This window comes from Aulonocara stuartgranti (genome assembly GCF_965226115.1).
Source record: "Aulonocara stuartgranti genome assembly, chromosome: 7".
Classification (NCBI taxonomy): Eukaryota; Metazoa; Chordata; class Actinopteri; order Cichliformes; family Cichlidae; genus Aulonocara; species Aulonocara stuartgranti.
The window spans coordinates 11,819,992-11,846,491 of NC_138945.1; the positions used below are offsets into that span (position 1 = coordinate 11,819,992).

Below are 26,500 nucleotides of genomic sequence, written 5' to 3' on the forward strand. Positions count from 1 at the left end.
GAAACAGACTAGCAAATATCAGAGTACATCAAAGTGGCTCAGCAGAACAGCGCAAGTTGTAGTGGACGCTGCAATAAATTGGTGTGGTATTTACGTGAGCGTGAGTGCAGGGTTAAAGTAAACTTAACATGAGAGAACAGATTACTCTTTGCTAGACAGATGTGTTGCATTGCAGACAGTTATTGTATGATATGAATAATTTCTTCTGATGTAAAAGATTTTTACATGTTATTAATAGCTATTTTAGGTGTGTGTGTGTGTGTGTGCGTGCATGCATTGGAGGAGGAGTGCAGCTGTCGGTCAAGTGAGTGGGTTCATCTCTAGAAATGAACCCACTCCTCTTCCTCTGCTGTGGAATGACAGCATTCTTTCAAGTTCCTAATCAGCTGTCTACATGTCATTTCCTGTTTTTAAAAGACATTCAACGCCATATATGGGCATCTCTAACATCCACACATGCCCAGCAGTGACTTAGCTGGAAGTCTGCAGTGAGTATTGGGTCAGTTTGTTGACAAAGCTTACTAATCTAAAGCTCATCCTAGTCCTTCAAGTTTCAAAGTTACAATGTTCACGTTTAGTCAGTGTTAGTCCTCAATATTATTCAATGTAGAAACTTTAAAGCTCTAAATGCTCAAAGACCATTATCGAGCAAAAGCTACTTCAACATTCAAATCTTCCTGTTTATTTAACACCAGCTCGAAATCTGAAAGATAATCTTGTTTAAAAACATTGCAAGTCTACAGACTTCAGAAATTGTACAGTAAATGCTTCCCACTCCACCCTGACTGAAAGAGGAAGTGCGAGGTCACAACAGTAATTACTGCAGTTGCTAAAAATGAGAAATAGCACAGTAAAGGTCTTAGTGTACTCTAAAAACACTGTAAAACAATATCACAAATGAAAACACAATTCTTTAATGGTACAGATATAAAAAATGTCCAGCTGTTGCAAAAGGGATTCCAAGTTTGGGCTTTTAAAGTATAAAATTAGTTATGCCGTTGAAGGTACTTTCTCCTTTTAGTGCTTAAAATATATCTTTGCAATAACTCTGAATTAATGCCTCTTTCCAGAAAACATGACTTGGTTCTTACAAGAAAAAAAATGTGTGGCTAACTTGACTTCCTGTTAGTCAAAGCCAGACTTCCTCTGCAAAGTGACAGCGGCCAGCTGTCATCCTAAAGCCAAGTATCCAAGCTATCAATGGAATTCAGATACTCTATACCTCAGTCTTTATCTAGTGTACTACAGGCCTGACCATTTTTTTAACGTGTCTGTAAAACTGTCCACTAACAACAAGAGGATTATTTCAAAAACTTATCTTTTCAGGCCAGAATGAAACATTTCACTTAACTAGTCTTCAGGGCTGATAAGTACGTTGTGTACATCCTCACTATAGTTCTGGCTACAGTCATTTCTGCCAGTATCAGCCATTTCCAAAAATGTCTAGCTGACTCTTTTTTTTTAAACTGTGTGGTGTGCAAGTTTGAAAAAAATGAAAATGTACTAATTTAGTTGCAATGAAACACATCACAGATATGAAGAAAATATTATGTTGAGGGACAATCAGAAATTGTGCAAAGTTTAAAATAAATTTTCAAACGACTAAACAAGGACTAGGTCTAGTTGTTTTGTTTTTCTGTTTTCCTGTTGTTCTCCAGCCCTATGTGCGCTAGATGTGATTTTTGTTTGGCATATCCCGATGTCCAGGGTGGGCCATTTATATGGATACACCGTAATAACATGGGAATGGTTGGTGATATTAAAGTCGTGTTTGTGGCACATTAGTATATGTGTGGTGACCATGGTGGCCATTTAGAAGTCGGCCATCTTGGATACAACTTTTGTTTTTTTAATAGGAAGAGGGCCATGTGACACATCAAACTTATTGGTAATGTCACAAGAAAAACAATAGTACTTGTATTATACAAGTAAAACATTTTTCTCTTTTTCTATGTAAGAACAAGAAAAAAGTGAAATAACAGATTTAATTTGTTTTGGTTGTGTAACCTCAGGACATCTGTGGACATTAGGAAAGAGGTCATCTGGGTGGACATATATTATTGCTCAAGTAAAACCACTTATGGTGAAGAATAGTTTATCAGGAGTTCACAGTGCTGCAATACAAGTCTTTGCAACCACTGAGTGTAGCTTCGTATACAGATGGTAGAGTTTTAAACTTCCTGTGATCGTGGCCTTCAACAGTCTCTGCTGCCTGCTGTGCTGCAATGTGGGCAACCAGCTTAAAGTCACTGCAGAACCTTCATCAGGCTCAAAATAAGACAACCTGTTTTAGAGAAGTTACCGGCTCTTATAAGAATCTTAAATTTAATAAAACATGTTTTGAATTTTTGTTTTATAATTCAGTAAGTCATTTTTTGTCATATTTGTTATTTGTCACAGAAATTGCTTAACTATTATCAACACAAACATCATGAGAAACACTTTTCCAGTTTAAGGTTGCTGCTTATATCACATTTGATCATCACTATTGGCATTGGCACCACTCTGATACTAATAGAAGAGTTCTTGAGTCCAAGAAATGTAGACACAGCTGTAGCTCCAGAGCACATAACACAATAACAAAGTCATTGCAGTGTCCTTATTACAGAGCTGAGGTAACTAGTACACTTGTATCCAACTGTAGTATGATTTGTTTTACTGGTAGTTTTTCACAACAACTTTCACTCTGCTAATGCACATTTGCTGTACTATTGTAAATTGAAGCTGTGTTTACCCTGATGTGACACTGTGAAAATAACCCAGTGGCATTGTTACAGTCTATCTTAAACAAGTAACCACAACGACCGCATTTGAACTTTTGCATCTCATCTCCCATTCTTACATTTCCTCTCGACTCTATAGTCTACACATGCTCATGTACAGTAATTATACCATTCCCCAACTAGAAAAAATCTCCAATTCTCTTGTTTTTTTAGCATTTCATACATTTTTTTTTAATCTGACCATTCAGTGCACTAAAAGGTTTTGTCAAAACAATACCCTAGAGTAAACAGGAAATCTATAAGGGAATTTATAAAAGGGGGAAAAAGGAAACGAGGCTAATTATTTCTGTTCTGGTCTGTACTGTACAGATCAGATTTCACTTGTTTGAGGGAAATTTATACGGGTGAAGGAAAGTTAAAATAGCAGCATTTGCCTTTAGTATAAGGCAACACAATTACAACATTATGAGCTATTTGAAAACCAAAAAATGTCAAAATGTCTATTTTGACAATAACTTCAGTCTATGTTTCAGAGACAATCACACTCTGACAAAGAACTTGTTCTGTTGAACACAGAAGATGAACGGTAAAAATACTACACTACTCCCACTATCCAAGTGGCCAATATTTTTTTTAAATAGATTAGTTTCATTATGTAGGAGTCTCTCTCTGCCCTACGTACACTTATGGATTAATTCTTATATAGCGCTTTTCAACTCTCCCAGAGTACTCAAAGAGCTCTATACAACATGCCACATTCACCCGATCACACCCATTCACACAAGCACTGTCTTCTAAGTTTCTTAGTGCTTCCTAACTACAATTCATACACATTTATACTCCAATGAACGCATCGGAGAGCAATTTAGGGTTAGTGTCTTGACCAAATTAGAGAAAAAAAATTGAAATTGGTTGTTGAATTTTGAATTGAGTGTTGAACTTGCATTTGATAAATGAAACCCAAAGAGATATCGATGTATGTGAAGAAATATTCTTTAGGCTTAAAGACCTCCAAAATAAAGCAATCAGAGACAGCAAAAAAGTAAGATTAGTATGGGAAAATTGAGCAGCTCAGCGACACCAACGGCCTGAAAAACCACAAAACATGGAACACTAAGTTGTGAGCAACTTCTTGAATTCAAATTTAGATGGTGTACAACAACGCAGATTACACTTTGAAAGGAAGCATCTACAAGGGCCTGTCCAAAAAAAAAAACATCTTTGGAAAGATGAAACCAAGATGAACCTTAATGATTGCAAGAGAAAAGTATGGAAAAGGGAAGGCATAGTTCATGATTAGAAAAACACCACATCATATATCAGATATGATGGAGACAATGTTATGCAGCAGGTAACTAGTTTTTAGCATTTGATATATGATATATGAATGTGAGATGGCTGACCACAAGCCTCACAATGATTTGACACGAAATGACCCAAAACCGAAAGCAGAAAACCCTCGAAACTAACAGCAACTGAAGGTGGCTGCAGTAAAGGCCTGCTAAAGCATCACAAGGAAGGAAACAGTATTTGGTGATGTTTGACAATGTACTTAAAAGCTTAAAGTCTGCTCTTAATCACATTTTGTGTGATTTAAAATCCACTGTGACAGTGTGCAGAGGCAAAATTAAAAAAAAAATGTTTACTGTCCAGGAGCTTACAAACAAAACTGTAAATTATTGGCCTTGGAAACCCAGAAAAACTGTCAGGTAACCACTTGAATCCTCAAAATACAAGATTGATGATGGACCAGTTTGGTTGCTCGACTGGTAAATCAGCAAGTGGTACTAGTAATTTTCTGCAGAGGCAGTAGCAGCAGAAGAAGAGGAAGAAGAAACAGAAAAAAACAGAAGTAGCAACAAAAGCAGAAGCACAAGAAAAAGCATAAGCAATAGCCCAGTCGCAATGTAAGGTTCAACACAAATAACTAATAACACAAAGAATGATTTAAAAAATAGCAGCTACATTAAAGCAATGAAGAGGTGCAGGAGAAGATAATCTTAAATGGGAGACTAGCCAAATTTAATACTCTCTAAATTCTTTGTACATGTTGTCAGGTATATTTATTGCCCTTCGTATATAACCATTGTGTAACACAACTATATATTTGCATTTTTGAAGAGTTTCAGAGCCCATCACAGCACAGAAACAGCTTTAGTGAAGGTTACAAATGATCTTCTTATGGCCTCTGACAGTGGACTCATCTCTGTGTTATTGTCCTGCTAGACCTCAGCGCAGCGTTCAATACTGTTCGACCATAATATCCTATTAGAACAATTGTAGCATACTGTATGTAATACAGGTACTGCGCTGCAGTGGTTTGTATCATATCTATCTAATAGGCTCCAATTTGTTCATGTAAATGGAAAGTCCTCTTCACACACTAAGGTTAATTATGGAGTTCCACAGGGTTCAGTGCTAGGACCAATTCTGTTTGCATTATACATGCTTTCCTTAGGCAGTAGGGCTGTGCGATATGACCAAAATCTCACATCCTGATATTAAGACATCTATCGTCCGATAATGATATAAATCACAAAAATGTAACATTTTCTGTAAATTCTGTGAATCTCGGGCAGCTCGACTTGCTTGAAGTGTTTCCAGCTGGGCGTCGCGTACCTGGAGTTGAGTGTTTTAACTGATGCATGAAACTATACATTTTTAGACATAGGTTGTAACGGCCGCCGTTTTCTTTATGAGTATTTATTACACAGCGTGCTGCGGGGAAAAGCCTGTTCTAATGTTTGAGTCTAAGGTTTATTTTTTAGCACCTGACGGCTCTTTTTTGCTTCTCATCCATAAATACTCTGCATCTTTCGCGTGATTCGGTTTATTTTGAAAAGTCTCAACAGGATCTTGAGCTTTTTTGTGAAAGGTTTATGTGGAAAATAAACAAGCGGACATGCGATGGTTTTACTGTTGTTGTTGCTAAAGACAATGCATAAAAACAAGTGCTTGTTTGTCTGTAGTGTGGTTATATTAAATATAAGAGAAAGAGAGAACTTTAAGAAATTAATATAGCCACTACAGTGACCATCAAAATAATGAAAAAATATTGCCATAAACAGTTTATTTTGCGACACCACGAAACAAACGATAGCGTAAAATGCAACGATAGACGTTTTTATATCGTCATCCGATATATATTGTTATATCGATCAGCCCTATTAGGCAGTATCATCAGAAGACATAGTATACATTTTCACTGCTATGCAGATGGCAAAAAACTCTATCCATGGAGCCAGATAACACACACCAATTAGTTAAACTGCAGGAATGTCTTCAAGACATAAAGACCTAATTTTCTGCTTCTTAATTCAGATAAAGCTGAGGTTATTTTACTCGGCCCTGAAAATCTTAGAAATATGGTATCTAACCAGATTCTTACTCTGGATGGCATTACCTTGGCCTCCAGTAACACTGTGAGGAATCTTGGAGTCATTTTTGACCAGGACATGTCCTTCAATGCACATATTAAACAAATATGTAAGACTGCTTTCTTCCATTTGCACAACATCTCTAAAATTAGAAATTTCCTGTCTCAGAGTGATGCTGAAAAATTAGTTCATGCATATTTCTAGGCTGGACCACTGTAATTCATTATTATCAGGACGTCCTAAAAACTCTCTGAAATACCTTCAGCTAATCCAAAATGCTGCAGCAAAAGTGCTGACAGGGACTAGAAAGAGAGAGCATATTTCTCCTATATTGGCTTCCTGTTAAATCCAGAATTGAGTTCAAAATCCTGCCCCTCACATACAATGTCTTAAATAATCAGGCCCCATCTTATCTTAATGACCTTGTAGTACCATATCACCCCATTAGAGCACTTCACTCTCACACTGCAGGCGTACTTGTTGATCCTAGAGTATTTAAAAGTAGAATGTGAGGGAGAGCCTTTGGTTTTCAGGCCCCTCTTCTGTGGAACCAGCTTCCAGTTTGGATTTGGGAGACAGACACTATCTCTACTTTTAAGATTAGGCTTAAAACTTTCCTTTTTGCTAAAGCATATAGTTAGGGCTGGACCAGGTGACCCTGAATCCTCCCTTAGTTATGCTGCAATAGACATAGGCTGCTGTAGGCAGACTCATACCCCTCCTAGGTGACTGAAAAGGAAAATGCATCATGGACACCCATGATGCATTTTCCTTTTCAGTCACCTTTTTCACTCACTATGTGTTAATACACCTCTCTGCATTAAATCGCACTTGTTATTAATCTGTCTCTTCCACAGCATGTCTTCTATCCTGTCTTCCTTCTCTTACCCCAACCGATGGCCGCCCCTCCCTGAGCCTGGTTCTGCCGGAGGCTTCTTCCTGTTAAAAGGGAGTTTTTTCTCATAGGGGGTCATCTGATTGTTGGGTTTTTCTCTGTATGTATTATTGTAAGGTCTACCTTACAATATAAAGCGTCTTCAACGTTATATGGCGTTATATTAATAAAATTGAATTGAACTTGAATTTTAAAATCACATAAATCATTTTGAGTTGCATAAAGGTCTTGGAGAAACAACATTTTGTTAAAATGTATAGTTGTCATTTAGAAGAATGACAATAAAACCCACTTTATACACAAGTTTTATTTGCTGCAGTTCTTAAAGTTTTGCCTAAAGAATTTACCTAAAGTTTATATTACAACTGCAATGATTAATTAAGTAACTCAAATAAGTCAATTACAAAAAATTCTCGACACAAATTCTTTGCTTCGATGCTTCATTTAATCCACGGCTCTGTAGCGTGCAGATGTGTTAAACAATGTATACCTAAGTTTTTCACCCACATTTGTTATATTTCTAAAAACTGACCAGAAAATACAAACGTATTTAGGAGCAGCGAATAAAAAGTGTAAATAACAAGTATGACAACATTAAGCCCACAGCCCCCAGTTTTAAACAGAAACACTGATAACACAACAGCAGCAGTGTTGATGACGCTGGCAAAGTTTAATGTGAAAACTTCCAGATTAGACGGTGTGGCATAATGTTTGTGATCAAACAGATTAAAGATGCACTTCATGGCCCACGCTGAACAATGCCAGGTGTAAGAATTATGCCTTATGCCTGTTAGCAATTTTAAACATATAACAAAGGCTCCTAAAACTATAGAGAACTTTAAAAATGAAATAAAGAATAGGAGAAATATTATAAGCTAATAACAATTCACCAGTTCAACTAATATCTGTCCACTTGTGAATACCAACTGCACCTTACTTGTAAACCGCATGTGTTTGTTATTTTCCTGTGTACATCATAAATCGTTGTCAATTTTACTTCCTGCATTAGTTTTCCATCCTTGATTGTATGCTGATTAATCTCACCAACTGTATATCTGGTTACTTCCTGATTTATTTTGAAATTTCTGTATGTCTTAGACCTCACTTAGTTACACTTCCAGCCTTTGCTTTGTTGCCCTACCATGCCTGTTTTCAGTTAGCCACTGGTCTTAGTATATACAGCTCCAGCTTTGCGCTAACCACTTGTCATCTGGTAAACTTGCTTAGTCAAGCTCCCCAGCATTCCTCATGATTTTGTTATTTTCCCTTGTGAACTTCTCATTTCCTTTTGGACAGCTCTATGGACTTTGCCTTTTGACTACACCCTCCCAAACTGGATTTTACTCTGCCCATGTGTATCCTGCATTGGGTTCTCTTCCTGATTTTTACACTACGATCTGGCCAGTATGAACCCAGATGCTACTTTGTTTGCTGGGGAATTTTATGATTTTATCATTTACTCTAATCTGTCTTCATGGTGAATCGAAGAGAGCTCTTAATTGGTATCTTAAAAAGACTATACAGAGAGTAGTGTCTTTTTTGGCTGGTTATGTGGTCTTATGCTCCTAACCATCAAATGCTCTAGCCTTTCCAAGATGATAAGGTAAAACACTGGGTGGCTGAAATGACTGAAGCTTCCCTGCTCCAAAGCCCCATGGAAACTCAAGCTGCCCAGCACTGCAAGTGGATAGACTGACTCGACTTGTACCTCTCCTGTTTCCACATCTGTCACTGGAAGTCTGTTCAGAAGGCAATCAATGGTTCCCATGCTCTTGTGTCATAGCCAGCTACTCATTCTTGAGTAAGTGAGGTGTCCCAACTGGCTTTCCTGTATTTAGGCAGCTCATTTGAACTCACCTAGTCATGATCTGATCTGATCCCCTGGCTAGGGCAAAGTTTCTTTTTTTGCATCAAAATTGGGATTTGTTCTAGAAAGTTATAAGCAAACTAACCCCTCTGAAAGGATTCTCAAAAATGTGGTTTTGGACAGCATCTTGTATGTCCTGTATCAATCAAGAACCCTATCACTGCAATGAAAAGTGATCCCTTCCTAATAATATGCCAAAAACACTTTAGAAACTCCCATCTGAAACTTAATTTTAGGTTACTTTGATATCAAAATGCCCAGCATCCACAATGACCAAGACACATCAACATTCATAGAAATAAGCTTCTATGACAGGGATGTCCAACTCCAAGCCTCAAGAGCCGGTTTCCTGCAGGTTTTAGATATCACCTTGGGTCAACAAACCTGAATCAAATGATTAGTTCATTACCAGGCCTCTGGAGAACTTCAAGACATGTTGAGGAGGCAATTTAGCCATTTAAATCAGCGGTGCTGGATAAAGGACACATGTAAAACCTGCAGGACACCGGCTCTTGAGGCCTGTAGTTGGACAGCCCAGTTCTATGGGAATTGTACTGGCATCAGCCCAATCTACTTCTATCAGGATAATGCTATTTTTAAACAAATATCCAACACTAGCAATGACAGATGTGTCTCACCAGAACAGATGTTTTCAGAACTTAACACAGCTCTTCTCACTATTACGACTAAAGGCATCATATAAACTATTCAGACTGTGTATGCCACTGCAGCGATCCTGAAGACATGTAGAGACATGTGGGTAGATCACACTTGCAGGTTGCACTATTTTTTTTCCCTTGCTTAGTTGACTAAGAAATTAGTTCCAAGGAATATCCCTAATTCTGAGAATGAGGACACGCTCACTTTTCTTAATTGCAGCAACCACATACTCACTCATTGCACATTTAAACACACAGGCTGTGTCCAAATTCAGGGGCCACATCCTTCAGAGGACCAAGCCTATGTAGACCAGGTCCTTACACATGAACACACACCACACACACTCCTCTTAATGTTTCACCAGTCTGATGAAGGGCTAACATTAAAAACATTGTAATTTCTAAAAGGGAAACCAATGAGTAGTTAATTTTAAAACACGTGTGTTTTTTCTTTTTTGAATATGAATGTGAGGTGGCCAGGTGTTGTGGCTGGAAAACAAGCTCAAACCATCACCCCCCTCTACCACGCTTAACAGTTGGTATGAGTATTGTATTTGTATTTGGTTTTCTCCAAAAGTGGTGCTGTTCATTGTGGACAGACATCTCAATTTTGGTTTTGTCTGTCAGAATGACATTGTTCCAAAAGTCTTGTGGCTGGATGAGATGCAAACCTAAGCCATGCTGTCATATTCCTTTTTGAGAGAAAAGGTTTTCATTTGGCAGCCCTTCCAAACAAGCCATACATGTTCAATTTCCTTCTTATTTTAACATACTGAGGCCTGTAGAGACTGAGATGTAGCTCCTGTGTTTTTTGCATTTTCTCAAAACAGTGCACACTCTACCCATGAGTTGAATTCACTAGGACACTGACTCTTGGGAAGATTGGTAGCTGTCTTGAATGTTTTCCACATGGGAATAGTCTTTCTAAAAATGGTTTTAAAACCCTTCCCAGATTGGTGGTGAGCAACAGTTTCTCTAAGACCACTGATGATGTATTAGCATTGTGTTACACACCTATTTTTGCTTAGTTTTTTTCCAAAATAAATAATGACATTGTATGTCATGTGTTCAAGTTTTATTTACATAATTTCAGCACCTGGTAAGCACCAAATGAATTTTTTTATTATGTTCTCATATGTAAGACCCTAGAATTCACCTGGAGGTTGTTCTCCATACATGGATTAATGTTTCTGATGGATGAAATTATTGACAATTTGGCATAATACCAGCCAGTATTACAGTTAGTGTGATGCCATCACAAGGTAAGCTCTGTTTCTTTTTATTCTTTATACATGTTTCATTTAATCATAAACAACCCAACAACATTAAGGTTTTGTGTGATTTTTAAATTAAGTAAGAGCTGTATTTTCTTCCAGTCTCCTCATTGGTGTGACTGAACTCCCCAGGCATCTCACACAGCCATGGGAATTGGCTTATGTCTAAAACAAATGATTTCTTGTGGACTAGTGGCTGCACATGTTGTCTTGACCAAATATGGCTGAGTTAAAACACTACACTCCAACCACGGCAACACATTGGAATGGAAGCAGGTTTCCTTAACTGGTGTGAGAATAGTCCACGATACAACTTCCAAAATGGGATTTTACTCTGTTACCTGAATTCTGTATGGCTGGTAGATTAGCTCAGATTACTACACAGCATGGCCTGAACCTTGAATACTGGAGGCCTTTCTTCATTTCTTTACAGCCCAGATCACAGTGTTTCACCAGTGTATAGTGGCTTGGCAGTTAAAAGTTAGCTTCTGCTACACATGTGAAGCTGGTTAATGAAAAAAATCCACACACACAAGACATATAAGACTACATCAACTAACAAATAATCTGTTCAACTAAAAACAAACACAACACTCAGGAAGGCAAAGACAACAAGTCACAATAAGCTGAGTGATTGGATTTCTGTTTAGTTCCAGTTTACGTTTTGTTCTTACTTTTGTAAGACCTCATGATTCTCTATCTTTATCTCTTGCTCACTCGCCTCCACTTAAAATAGTTAGATTTTTACTTATTTATTTTTGCTGTGGTTGTGGTCGAAAATGTGCAGTGCACTGAGAGCATGCCATCTTGTGCATATATTAACTATTCCCTTATATGTGTTCTGGTGTCAGATAGTTATTTATATTTTTTTTTCTTTGCACTTCTTTTTTGAAAGGTAAGCATTGAATAAGCAACCTAACATGTAACAAAACTCCTTATTTAATGAACACAGGCTGATCTTTACAAGTTCAAAAAAGAAGGTGAAGCATTTACTGAAGACATTACTTTTCAGTGAATGATAAGCGTTTATTTATCCCAAAATTTGGGAAATTGTGTTACAGCAGCATGATATAAAAAAAATGTAAAGATGTAAAAATCTAATGAGATACAAGTTTAAATACAAAATGAAGCAGTTATTAATTGTTATAACATTCTTTTAATCAATTAATGTAATAAGCAATTTCACAGAGACAAAAATGCTTTTGTTTGGGTTTTTAGTTTATTTATTTACTTATTTTAGGTGAGCCTGCCTAAAAATGTACAGCTCCTAATTCTTCCAGGCTAGTTTCTACAGGCCGTCCTTCAGCCTGTAGAAAGTACCCTTTGTTTTTTCCTTTATTGCTCGGTGGTTAGTAGACATATCTGCATCCAAATTCCTTCATTGTGTTGCACAACACATCACAGCGGTGTAAGAATTTACACCCAGAGGCGATATTTTTTCTTGTTCTAACAGCTGCACAACACGCCCAGGACACTTATGAGCGGCCTACAAAATGACTGTGATGAACTGAACTTGCATGCTGTAGGTCAAAAGGGGAACAATACAGCTGTTAACTCCTTTTAACTTTGACATTCAAACTATTTCATAGTATAAAGGTAACTTATATATATCTCATCAAAATGCGCGTATTGTAGGGAAGCATGAGAGGACAGTGACACGGCGCACAGAAAATTCAGATGTGTGTGCGTGTGTGTGTGAGAGGTGGTCTCTTTTGGCGCTTGATACTTTCGATTCGTCTCCCATTTGTGTGATTTAACTTCTGGGTTATCATATACACTACCGTTTATGCGCTCTCTACATTAGAAGGCCCAAATCTGCATACGTTTACTAATCTGTCTCGCTTCCATGTCGAGTCTGTGGTGACGTCAGGGACTTCGCGTTTTAAAAAAACGAAGAAAAAAGCTAGAAACTTTTCAAAGTTAGAAACATTCAGTCTGACCTGGGCGCGTTAATCCACTCTCGTCGACGGCCACTCAAACACGGAAAACAGAGCTGATTTAACGATCCTTAAATTAACTCCCGACAACAAATAAAGTTTTCCACCAGGGGAAAGGCCAGAAGACGACTTTTTCTCAGTTCCTCTCCCTATCCCTCGGCAGCGGCTTGCGAAAAACTCCACCCTGGCTCAGCGCGTCGACGCACAGAGGGGCGGTGTAGAGTTCGGGTACTGTTCTGCTGCAGGCGAATAACACTGAGGGTGTTTTCATACTTTTCTATTTTGTTTCCAAACTCTGTCTTGTTTTCAACACTAAACCAACTCAATTTGACTCTTAATGGCACGGACTGTGCTGGAGGAGACCGCGGAGACGTTCAGATCTGCTTTGTTAGGGTTTCCGGGTAGACAGACATGTTTCCTTCAAACGTTGGCCAGCTGCATTTGAAGTTGCCCAGGATGGTTCGGTGGGTGTGTCAAAAGTGTCAACATCGTCGTATTATAAAGCTGGTGTGCGCACGCAACGCTGGGGCCACATAACGGTAAAAGTGTCAGCTCCTCGAAACTTCAACCTATCTTACTTTTTCTTTGGCCTGAACACTGCTCGCATCCGGCTGTCATCACTGACAGTGACGGGACTGAAACCCAGTGTTTCTCTTCTGTAGCCCTCTTTTTAATGTTCTCTTTGATTAGTAATTTTTTAAAAAGTTTTTAAAAAGCTACTATCTGCAATAAAAACAATAATAACAAATTAACATTCAAAAGAAGAAGAAAGGTGGAGAGGTACATATATTTTTAAAATTCTGTTGAAGTCTTGGGTGGCTTTCTGACTTGTCATTCCTTGTCTTACAAAGCTCTTGAACCTGCGACTTACTTTCTCACCATCTGCAAGGATATAAATATAAATTTTCAGATAAAAAAACAAAGATTATTTTTCATTAAATAAATCTTAATCACATATTAAACACAGTTCGTTTGTCTCTTTATTATTATTATGTTATTATAGTATTATAATATTATATTATATTATGTTATATTATTCAGTCAGTGTCAATAGTCACTCAGTATTAATTTGCTGTTTTTAGGGCAAGGTATATTTTCTGTGATTATTGCAAGACCTGTCTAATGTTCAAGCTTAATACAAATGTTCTGCAAATTAATATTAATTAAAAAAGATAAGAACTGTAAAAACAGATTCTGTATACATACTAAATGCTTCAGTATGCAACTCTGCAAGTTGCAAGTACTAGTGGTGAATTAAGTTTAGTGAAATGTTATTTAAAATCAGTGAAGGAAAATGGATAGATGGCAATTTCTTCTGTCAAATAAGCAACTTACTAAAACAAATTAGTCATCTATTTTGCCACCTAAACAGACATTTTGTGTTCTTTTATGGCAAATTATTTTGGATAGATGTACAGAAATAACAGAAAATTACCATTGTGTAAAAACATAGACATTTTCCATCATTTTAAAGCAGTTTTACTGCTTTAAGTAACCCGAGATCTTGTATATTTCTGTTTTATTTTAATTCAAAGCTATTTACACATGTAAAAACAATTACATTAGCATTGTTACCATGCACACTCAACATCATGGGTGAGTAGAGTTAGTTTAACAGCTTAATAATTAGCTGACAATTCTGTTAACTACAGTGTTGCAGTTAGTAGTTAGAGGATTTAAAATATAATAACTCTCCTTATTATTTGAAAAAAAAATATCCAGGAAATATTGGCAATTTAGAATCTAATCAAAAACTAGATTCTTGAAAGCCTCTAATAGACAACAGCATTGTTGTATCTATTCTAAATTTAATGCCACATAAATGATGCACAATAAATCCCACATCCCGTTTAGTTGTGATCCTTGCAAAATCATAATCACAAATTCCTTAATCTATTAAAGAGGGAGACACATTGTTTTCTGCAGTGTGAAGTATATATGAGGCGGGAAAACATTAGGTGTTTCCACCTATTAGAACAGGATAACAGTATGTTTGCATTTTAATCTGAACTTAACTTAAGATGTTTTTAGTCTTTAGTTAATCAGTCTATCCCAGCCTCTCCTAGGGCAAAAGGTGGGCTATACCCTGGACAGGTCGCCTGCACATCACAGGGCTAACAGAGACTGAGAACCATTCACACCCATCACTGCAAGCCTTTGGACTGTGGGAGGAAGCTGGAGCACCCAGAGAGAACTGACGCAAACACAGGGATGGGCCTAAGGTGAGGCAACAGTGCTAACCACAGCACCACTATGCTGCCCACAACAATCCAATTCTGATAACTAACCTAATTATGAGAAATTTAATGGTGTGTGTTCATTACATTTCCAAAGCATTTCAAAAACAAAAAATCATACCACCAGTAAAATATGGTGGAGGTAGTGTGATGGTGCCATGTTGAAACTGTATTTTCTGTTTCCTTTTTGTTATCTTTGTCTAATATTTAAATGTGTTTGATTTGAAACATTTAAGTGTAACAAACAATTGAAAAAGAGGAAATCAGAAAGGCAACCCCCTTTTTTATATCACTTTATGTTCAATTTCTCAAGCACTTTGATATATAAATAGTCAAATGATGACAAATATGAGGATGATGGTAGATTTATCAACTCAATTTATGCCAATCTAATGTATGTATGTGTAAGGCAGTGACTGGAATACATATGTAGTCACCCTCATTCTACAGGAATAATAAAGGATTCTTCCATGTTTTGTATAAGTATGACAAGCAGCTACAGGAAATTTCTGATGGAAGTTCCTGCTTCTACGAGGTTGTCAAACTACAAGTTACTGAAATGAAATTGTTTGGCTGCTTTCTGCTTGCACTGTTTGCAACAGAAACCTAAAAGTACACATGTAAATTTGTGTAAATTTAACAACTAAATTTAATTAGAAGATCAGACTGCACTTTCAAGAATGATAGGATAAATTACTCAAATTCAAGAAGGTTTACAAAGGATTTCTAGCAGTTGTTTGTACGGTACCTATATTTTTCCCCCCTGAAACACTGATTAGATTGGATGAATGTAAATTTCAGATTTCTTAAAAAGGGCCACATCACAAGAAGAAAACCTTGCAGGCACTGGCTATAATGTTTCCATGACATTTTTAAATAATCTTCTTTCCCCTTTTTGTTTCCTGTAATAAAGTGAACTGTTTCTGTACACATAGAGGCAATAAATAACTTGCTTGCTATTTACTTCTGTAAGTGAACAGAACAGGTTTAGAAAATAACAATGAATGACAATGCAACCAATGACCTTACCCAGTTTAATGAATTAGACTGCAAATATGAAGTTTCAGCTAAAGTTCCCTCTGTCCAAGAACATGTCTTTTCTTGTCTGACCAGTTTCTCAAATTCACACAAAGTTCTTTTAAAAATGGGAAATTAGAAGCCATAGACAGTTTGATATATTTGATTTATTTATCAGTGAAATGTTTAACACTATTAAACATTTTCTTACAATAACCCCTCAATAAATTGATTGGTGTCTCAACAAAATAAAACCAGGTATGTGTTACAAAGTATACAGTATGCTACAGTGCATATTTTCTTTTTTTTTTCTTTTTACAGATTTACATTGGGTTTTAGATATTTGGCTCCCGGAATCAGAAGTTTAAAGATAACGCACCATTTGCCTACTGGAAAAAGCTCCTCTTTATATAGCATCATTTTGCCTCTTGTGTTGAACTGTTCTGGTTTATGATGACCAAGTGACATTGTAAAGTCAGCACCTCCATCATATGCTGTGACAGCAGTACAATTTTAAATCATAAAAACAGGTGACACATACTCTTCGTTCTGTTTCATTAGAGGAAAACCTGAAGTCACATCATCACTGGTTGGCAGCTGTCAGAATCAATCATGCTATGTCTATGTCTGTTTATGGTTCTCCCAAATATAGCTGTTCATGAAATATAAAAGTTGAAATAAAGGATAACTAAAATAAAATATTGTGGTAACAGACTCTGCTCAGGTTTACTGTCCTGCAGTAACACATGAAGACAAGGGGACTCCAGCTGTTTGTAGTCCTCCACTAATGGAGATTTAATCATAATTTTGCACGGCACAGCACTTTCTGTTGCTATTCATCTGATCTCTATTGTCTCGCATAGTTTCCAAACTGCTGGAACTTAATAATTCTCCAAGTAAGTGCAGAGTACTTTCAGTTGCTGACGGCTCTTTCAGAGCCAGCCGTGGCTGCAGGCATACGAGGCATCTTCTTTACTGGACTTGGGATGTGCTGAAAGAAGAAAAAATAATCAACATCATGAAACAATTCATTACTGTCCATATATTGCATTTTGACAAGTTAGAGCCCTCTGATTATATGGGAGAAGCAATGCTGCATGTGCAGGGGGATTCTTTCGTAGATGGGGAAAAGGGCTTCAGTATCTTGTCTAGGTACACCAAGACATGCAGAGAGAGAATGCTGACAAGCTTTCTCTTCTGAATCACAGGTTCCTCCACATTTATGTTTTACATAAACCGTCATCCATCCAAGTGCCCAGGAACACTTTTCAGGAAGCCAAATGGTTCCTTCAGACCACTGCTTGTTTGCATTTCCACTGAGAAAAAGAACCATCTGACCAGTTTAAATCTGAGATGACAAGTGTGGTAGTGTGATAGAATGCCACCAGTGGAATTTCTTTCCCATTCCACAGTACTCTCTTAGTTGTATTAAAACAAAGTGGAAGTGATTAGGAATGACAGCCACCAAGCGGTACGCCGTGTAAAAATCTGAGGATGCTGAGGTGCAGAGTTTGCAACATTCTGCAGAATCAACACCTCCAAACTTCCTGTGGAAATTAGCTCAAGGACAATGTGCAAAGAGCTTCGTGGAACGCATATCCCTGGATGAAAACTTATCCAACCCTTTCACCACCAAGTGCAATGCAAAGCAGATCATTTGTTAGAGCAGCTGAGACATGTTCTCTCCAGTTACAAATCACGACTCTCTGTTTGGCAATTCAATGGACAAGTCTGGGTTTGGCTGTTGCCAAAAGAACTTTTAATGTATTGGGGATTATGGTGTGGGGTTGTTTTTCAGGAAGGGCTCAGCTCCTTAGTTCTAATGAGAGGAACTCTTAATGATTCAGCATCCAAGACATTTTGGACAATTTGATGCTCCCAACTTTTAGAGACCAGTTTGGGGAGCCCCTCTTCCTGTTCCGACATGACTGCACACCAGTGTACAAAGCCATGTCCATAAAGACATGGATGAGGGAATTTGGTGTCAAAGAACTTGACTGAGTCCTGATCTCAAACCTATAGAACACCTTTGGGATGAATTAAAGAGGTGACCATGAGCCAGGCCTTCTCACCCAACAGCAATGTCTGACCTCAAGAATGCAATTCTGGAAAGGGAAGTGTCTAATGGAGGCTCCTGCCACAAATAGTGGACTGACATTACATTAAACTAGATGGATTAAGGAAGGGATGTCATTTAAATTCATATGCATGTGAAGGCAGACAAACAAATGCCTTTGGCAATATAGCGTATAGGAATGTGCATGACTAGACAACTACAGGAGTAATCGTCACTACTGTCACTAGTCGGTACCAGATGTACTAGTTGTTTAATGTAATTGTTTTCAATTGATGCCAAATATCAGTAAATTGTTGTCTTCTAAATGCTATCTACCACCAGGTGGAGCTGCTGCTCTGAGATTGTTGTTGACAAACCCCATAAATCTCTTAATCTCACCTGATCTTTTTGTTGACAAGCTTATTGTGTGCTTTGTAAAGCATTCACACTACTGAGTTCCTGTTTCTCTTTATTCTTTACTATTCTTCTTCTTCTAGTTGTTAGTTCTTTTTCTAAATGTAAAAGAATGAGATTGCTGATACCAGCTGTGGAAACGAGCTGTCTCTGCAAGGTGGATGGGCTTTCCCTTAGAACAGGCTGAGGAGTTCAGTCATTCAGGAAAGGTTTAGAGCACAGCAGCTACAAAAGAAGACAGTTGAGGTGGTCACCTCCTGAATAAAGTGTTGCAACACCAGCTGGGCTTGTCATACTGAGGAGGAAGGCTCAGCCTCAGAACACGTTGGAGAGATGACCTCTACCGACTGGCCTGGGAATGCTACAGTGTTCCCCCAGATAAGCTGGAAGAGGTGGTTCTCTGTTTAGCCTGCAGCCCCCACAACCCGAATATAACTAAATTATATAAAATAGCTGGGTGATTTCATCCATTCATCCATCCACGCTCTTCCACTTATCCATATCAGAGTCGTAGGGAGGTTGGAGCCTATTCCAGCTACCATAGGGCAAGAGGTTGGGTACACCCTGGATGGATCGCCAGGGATGACAGACATTCGTACTCGCATTCACACCTATGGCCAATTTAGATTCACCAATTAAAGGTTTTATACTCTTACTAAGCATGTGGACTCTTACATGCCCACCATGTCATTTGTTTCTATAAGGGACTGCTCATATAGTCATTTACAGATTAAAAAAAAAATACTGTTACAGAATTAATTTTGTCTATATGAAAGATAGAAAACTGCCCAAATATTTATTCCTCCTGTACCTCTGTGGCACTGCTTGAGCGAACCCGTTCTGATTCTGCTGGCAGGTCATCATCCAGAGGTCTGCGGGCATATTCCCTGCGGTGTTTGTCATCCACTCGCGTCAAGTACCATGTACCTGGGAACAGATCCTCAACAGAGCCTTGTGGGACATAGTTGGCTGTATGGAAGAAAAAAAAAAGTGATCAGTGTAAACAAGCCATTATTCCAAATACCAGTCTAGTTGTGTGTGTGAATAACTCAGTGAGCGTTTTAGCCAAACCAGCCTATTTTACTGAGGCAAGACTCTGACAAGTTAAAGACTTTCCATTGAAGTACTCTTCAGATGTGTGAATTTGAAAGCAAAGTCAGGGTACACTGTCTTACATTTACCTGGGGTGTGAATCTTCTATTTTTGTTTTTGACTTAAATCAGTCAATCAAGATTTGTTAATCATGTTTCTTTGTGCAGAATAATATATAAATAACCAAGTAACATTTTATATTAGGGCACAGCAAAAGCCGTTGTGAAGCTCTTTAATTATATTAGAACAAGAATCACATACTTGTCATTACTGTAAACATCACAATTAACATTTTCTATTTGTGCTTACATGAACGCTATTTTGTGCGTTTGTGACAGCTCTTAGTGTCCTTGCTGTCAGAAATATGGAAAAATAATAACCAAGCAACAAAAGCGAGGTCATACCCAAGTGGTGTGTGTCTTCTCGCAGCTTCATATTCTCAGAGAAAAGAGCTGGCGAAACTTTCTTCCTCGAGTCCAGTCTTGTCTTCAGGTCGCTTAGGCTCAATACAAGTTTGTCCAGACTAGATCCTGACACAGACAACCAACCAGAAATGAACTACAGTTTCTTTCTACTGTTTTTAATGGCAAAGGTTTGCAATTTTACTTATGTCACACAAGTCAATTGTAAAATATATGACTTACCAGGGATATGGTCCTGTGTCACTCTGAGAGAATACAGTGTAGCAGCAAATCCTGAACCATAGGAGAAAACTCCAATCCTTTGTCCTGCCATTTGTGATGGTGTGTGTCTACAACAGAGGCAACAAATATATATATATATTTTTTTAATATACATACTGGATGAGTAAAACTAGTCCCAAATAAATAGTAATCTTAGCAGGACAAGCATTTCAAATCAAGGACAAGGATCCAAAGAGACTCTTGATGTTAGTGTTGTGGAATCAGTATGGATTCAGGACTTCTATGTGATCTGTTCAGCCTTTATTATTCAGGCAGTTGAGAAGTGAACTATAACATGGATTTTAAAAAAAAAGAAAAAGAAAAGAAAAGAAAGGAAAATTGTGCGCTCCCGCTCACTCACACTCACTCACACACACACACACACACACACACACACACACACACACACACACACACACACACACAAAGCCTAACACAAAATTTGGAGCACATCCCACAGAATTTTAATTATGCCTCAAGTCTGAGTGGATTTTGTCTTTTTTGCCTTGACTAGATAGTGCAGTGAAGAGCAGACAGGAAGGTGGGGAAAGACATGCAGCAAAGAGCTCAGACTGGAGTTGAACCCAGGACATTACTTTAAGACTTGCAGCATATGTTCATCTGCTCCAGCAGACAGCTAAACTATTGCACCCATGTGTTGCTGCCTTTAATTTATTTATTATAGGTTAATCCAGGCTTTGACTTCAACCTTCTTAAGCACGTGATTCAAACTAATGTTTGACCTCAGTGGACAAATAAATGCAAAAGGAAGAAAAGACAATGAGACATACTGTGCAATAAGTGATGCCAGGCAGCCATAGACAGAGGGGGTGTACATGTTTCCATTCTGGTTGGAGATTAGCAGGGATGCCTTGGTCTTCCTCTCAAACATATCTGTACTGGCCTTCATGAATGCCTTCTCCACATCCCGGTCAAAGTAGGTATCCTCTGGCTGTACATCTCTGCAACACACAATGAGTAAGAAAACTACTACAAGTGCTTTTCCCCCCTTTGTGTTTGTATAAAAGTACAAATGATGAAAATGTCTAAATATGTCCAAAACTAGCAATTACACTTGAGCTCACGACTTTAAAACAAACTATCTGGCCAGGTGCTTTACTTTGAGAGTACCTGAAGGCTTCGAGGCCTGTGAAGGGTCCGGTCTCAGTGTTTGGGCTGGGGTGGTTCAGAAAGTCATTCAGCATCAGTCTTGCCAATGACTTCTGTACCAGCTTGCAATAAGGAGAGTGGAAGACTAAAAAGCCAAAGTCCTCCAGGCTGAAGCTCTTATCTGAACCCTCTGTTAGAAAATATAATGATTAAAGACCATGTGAAAAAATTAATTTACTGAATGACACAATGGTTATCTTGTGTGTAGCTCAAGCAGTACTACCACACTAGGCTACATACGGCACAGGTGTAAATGACAGTTTGAAATGATAGATAAGAGTTTCACTCAAACCAACACTTCTCTTGAACATGTTTTTTCTACATACAACTCAAATCTTGTTGCACTTCTTCCTAGCTCAGCATAAATTCCTGCTAGTTTTTAGGGCTTGATTTAGATTCTTTGTGACTTCGGTTCAAAATCAAAACACATTGTTCAATAAAAAGAAAGGGGCAGCTAAGAGCTTTTGGCTCATACTCCAATTTACAGACCCCATACCACAGAGCAGTTTATACCAAACCGCTGACCTTGAGAGAAAACCAAAGAAGTAATTTTTCTGGCCAAGGTGTGTGTGTGTACTGGTTTTTCCTATTTGGGGGGGTCCAAAATACGAAATTTACTATTCTTTGGGACCAACAGGCCTGATGGGGACCAAAATCCATGTCCCCATGAGTTTGAAGACTCAAAATGTGGTTTTAGTGTCATGGTTACAATTGCGTTATGGTTAAGGTTTAGGGTAAGGATTAGGCATTCATTTTTGATGGTTAGGGTTAGGGTTAGGGTAAGCGGCTAGGGAAAGCATAATGTCAATGAGATGTCCTCACGAGGATAGCAAACCAGACATGTGTGTGTCTTTCTATATACTACCAACCTCGTTGCCACTGTGCATGGATTTTGTTGCGGTACACAGAGTAGCAGCGGTCCAAGGCACTCAGGTAGCACTGTATCGACAGCTTGCCATCTACAACAGGATACTCTGACACCATGTCTGGCTTATAGAAGTCATATGCATGCTGCATGTGGGTTCCCCGTAGGCCTGTATATTAAAAACAACAACTTCAGTCATTCCCTCATTTTACCACAAATGTCAAAAGACATATGTTCAGACACATTTTGTGCGATGCTCATTTAAAACGTTGCACGACTGAGGTCATTTCTGGATACATTTTATCTACTAACAGATTTAACACAGTCCTACTGGTGTATCCATTACAAGTGCTTATATCATAACTCATCTGAGCAGAAATAAACTTTTTTCCAAAAATGTATAATTTCTTTCTCAAAAGCTCTGTCTCAGAGACTGAGCATAAGAAACAAAGCTATCAATTAACTGACCTCGCTCAAAGGCCAGAGGAGCATTAGGCCCAATCAGGATGGCCACAGCACCAGCCCCCCCTGTAGGCCGGGCGCTTCCTGTGGCATAGACAGCAATGTCCCCTGCTACCACCAAAGCATAACGTCCTGCAGAGAAGAAACACAAGGAGCAGGAAATCACTAAGGCATTCTTTTTAGAAAAACAGAAGCTGCTTCAGGTACACTCAACACAGACTACACCAAAAAGACACACACATAAGATAAGATAAGATAACCTTTATTAGTCCCACACGTGGGAAATTTGTTTTGTCACAGCAGGAAGTGGACATTGCAAAAGTTATGAAGCAAAAATTAGAATACAATAAGAATAAATACAGTACACAACTGTACAGAATAGAATAAAATACTATATACAGTAGAATAAAATAGAATAAAATATACAATAAGATAAAAATAGAATACAAATGCTATATACAACTGAGTAAAAATACCTACATACCCCACATACTGCATATACAAGTCTATCTACTTAAGTTTTCATGCATAATATAATGTTTTAACTTTATTTAAACTTTATTTATACAGGTAATCCCGCTGAGACTTAGTGTCTCATTTACAAGAGAGATATGTTTGAGTCAGCATGTCACTAAACACTGGTGAAGAGATTTTTAAAAAAAGCCACTGTGGCTTTTCAAAAAGCTTACATGTGTTATATTTTGGGCGCTATGACTGCACACAGAGTCGATTCTAGACCTTTGTTCTCAAGTTGAGAACCCAGAGCGTTCATTCAGCACTTTTGTCTAACAGTCACATGATCGCACGACGGACACATCTGAGGAAACTGTTCAATTCACCAAGCTTCTGATTGGTAGACGCCCTGCTCACTCACCTAAGCCACAGCTCACTAACACACAATGATTTGTGAAATATGAAGAACTTGTAACACTAATAAGTGAACATTCATGAAATTACATTGCTGCATGACTTGCTGGGTAATGCTGAGTAATTATGCTTAACTGAAAGACTTTTTTTAAGTGGACTGGGATGATAACTATAGCAGTGCAATGCACTTTGGAGACTACTTAAGTTATTAAACAAAAAATGGAAACCACTCTGGAGCTCCAGCATCTCAAATGTTTACATTTTGTGGATTTCTTTGGTTTATCTAATTGTAAAATTTTACCTTTTGGGGTTTAGAGAGGTCAGCTTTGACTGGAAAACATGAGATATTTCTGGTAATTTTTGATATAAACAAAAGCAGCTTAACATTAACAAAAGCTTACTCACCATCCCATGAGCTGGATTCCACCCAGTTGACAGCGTTGAAGAGTGCAGCTGTACCACCATAGCAAGCATTTGTGGTGTCAATTCCCTCCACATCTGTATTGCCAGAGTTCTCAAATAGCTGCATGAGGGCTGTCTTGACAGACTTGGACTTGTCAATGATGGTTTCAGTACCAACTTCCAGTCGACCAATGCTGTTGTAGGATAGAGCATTCTTCTCCATCAACCTCTGGACCACAGTCAGGCAGAGAGAATTTATATCCTCACGGTCTGAACAAAAGCCCATGCGAGCTTGGCCCAAGCCCACGGTGTATTTACCAGCGGGCACACCATCAAACTCCTCCAACTCAGTCTGGTCCACATATTGGGATGGGAAGTACAGTTCTAAGGCAATGATACCCACATCTTTAGGCCATGGTCCCAGGTAACTAACTGGGGCTGAGCCAGGCATCCTGAACAAATTAGGGGACAAGAAGGGGTTTTATATTAAACATTATATTAATAACACACAGATAACACATAAAAACAGATATGCTCTTAGTTTCCAAGCACACCAGTTTTAAAAATGTCAATAAACAGGGTGGATGGATACATACAGGAGTTAATTTATACTGATAATTTGTTAAACAAAATAAGGATTTGATCATATATGTTAAGTAGCTATATGCAGCAGTTCCAGTATCTACATCTGTGAGTATGCAGTTTTGGATTCACTCTCTGATGGTGAAATCTGAATCACTCTAACACAAGTTAAATCAGTAGGTTAGTAAATGGCACAATTTTAATGTTTTTATAGAAAATATGGAAAAATCCATATGTTAAGTATCACCATTCAGCCTTAAAATACTGGCATATGACCAGCCCCATTGACAGGTAAGTACTTGGTTATATCTCATTCAAATCAGTTTTATTTATATAGCACCAAATTACAGCAACATTTACCTCAACAGGCTTCAGACTAAAATACCCTACACTAACAGATGCTGATGATGAAAAGGGATAAAATTGGTTGTATAAGGGTTGAAAATGTACAGCCAAAATAAACTAATATAACAATATTACTTATGCACAGGCATCAGCACCGAAACCTTTACAGCTGCATAATTATGGGGGTACATTTTATTTAATTACAACAACGTCGCAGAGCACGAGTCATTACAGGCTAATAATCATAAACAATAAAATCCAACTCTCAAACTGTATGCTAGTTTGAGACTTATTAGAAAGTATTTAGAAAGCACAAAAAGTAATACTAGAAAAGAACAGTGTACTGATATTAGTCTATTTACTGATGATCTCTTTACCAATAATCTGACAGATAACGTTAGCCGACTTGCTGCGATTACGGGTGGCATTGCTAGCAACCACGTTAGCTAAGAGAACAGCAAATGTGATATACTTGCTACAGCTGTACTGATTCTATGACCTTCTTTCTTTCCTTGACTTTTACATAAATATCATCAAATGTTGACATATACTGTCACTCCACATGCATATTAAGCCGGTAAGATTAGCTAGTCAAAAGGTCGGCCCAGCAGATTTTCAGAACCAAATCTTAAATCTTAGCTTAAAGTGGAGGACACGTTTCTGGAGCTGCCCATAACTATATATTTGCTTTCATACCATTCAGAATACGTACCTAAACGGCTACATAGAACTAGACGGGGACCAGATAAGTACAGTGGGCAACAAAATTGGGTGAAAGGGCAACGGCAACTGGATTTCCTGGAACTTAAGCAGTGCATGCCTGGGAGCCAAAGTATAGTCTACCACACTGAGTTAACGGGACACTTGCGTATGAAAATATGTTGTTTTCAATAAAAAAAAATGAAATTAAAAAAATTTAAAAAGTAACTAGTTTGATGACATTCTTATGCAGGGCACATACTTTGATAGATCACAGTACGGACTACAAGCGTTTCTTCGGACAGTTTGCTAGTCGGAAGAATACAGCTGACGGACCAACTGAGGTGTATATATTTATATATGCACTCACTGTCATAAACCTGTACTAAAGGGTCTGACTCGCCATGTCTGCTTCAGTGTTAACATTCTTACATTAACTAAAACATCTATTTATATGTGTGTGTGTGTGTGTGTGTGTGTGTGTGTGTGTGTGTGTGTGTGTGCTCACACAAGAACGATTCTTTATTCTCATGTGAAAATCAGATTAACAGCAACGCACAATAAATTTCTCTTGTGTTTTCTTCATAACTGAACATGTGTAGCTGCAGGATATTCGTAGCGATTCTCACCTGTATGTAGTCAACTTCAGCGATGAAGGTTATTCTCTTCGGCGTTTCTTATATCCAGCTCAGCAACCTCTAGTAGTCAAGTAGAGGTGTATTTATATCAGACAGTGACGAGGCAGCGTAACTTCAGTACTACAGCACCTGGCTTCCTGTCCAATCACAGCTCACAGGCACGATGCGGCGCTACGAACCCCCTGAAAGCTTCCAACCAATCGGAGAATACCAATCACAACCACGCATCACGGCCGTAT

At 38.2% G+C, this 26,500-nt stretch overlaps 2 protein-coding genes across 4 annotated transcripts in view; both read right to left on the reverse strand.

Annotated features, from left to right (window-relative positions):
• tln1 (talin 1) overlaps nt 1-12,914 on the reverse strand; it is a 56,624-nt gene extending 43,710 nt beyond the window's left edge. For both annotated transcript variants that reach the window (XM_082540345.1, XM_082540344.1), the window contains exon 1: nt 12,736-12,914. The gene's annotated coding sequence lies outside the window, so the exon portion shown is untranslated. The remainder of the gene's footprint in view (nt 1-12,735) is intronic.
• A 3,224-nt stretch (nt 12,915-16,138) lies between these two features.
• On the reverse strand, nt 16,139-26,423 carry hmgcs1 (3-hydroxy-3-methylglutaryl-CoA synthase 1 (soluble)). 2 transcript variants are annotated; one of them, XM_082540349.1, is made up of 10 exons: nt 26,253-26,423; nt 24,001-24,449; nt 22,735-22,860; nt 22,271-22,435; nt 21,363-21,531; nt 21,023-21,193; nt 20,193-20,299; nt 19,953-20,078; nt 19,268-19,425; nt 16,139-16,977 (listed from the first exon to the last, which is right to left on the reverse strand). In XM_082540349.1, exons 2-10 carry the CDS (start codon nt 24,446-24,448, stop codon nt 16,900-16,902), a joined length of 1,548 nt encoding a protein of 515 aa, XP_082396475.1. In that variant the 5' UTR covers nt 24,449; nt 26,253-26,423; the 3' UTR covers nt 16,139-16,899. The 2 variants fall into 2 exon arrangements, with proteins under 2 accessions (XP_082396475.1, XP_082396476.1); XM_082540350.1 differs by lacking the exon at nt 26,253-26,423 and adding an exon at nt 25,637-25,765.
• Nucleotides 26,424-26,500: the final 77 nt, after the last annotated feature.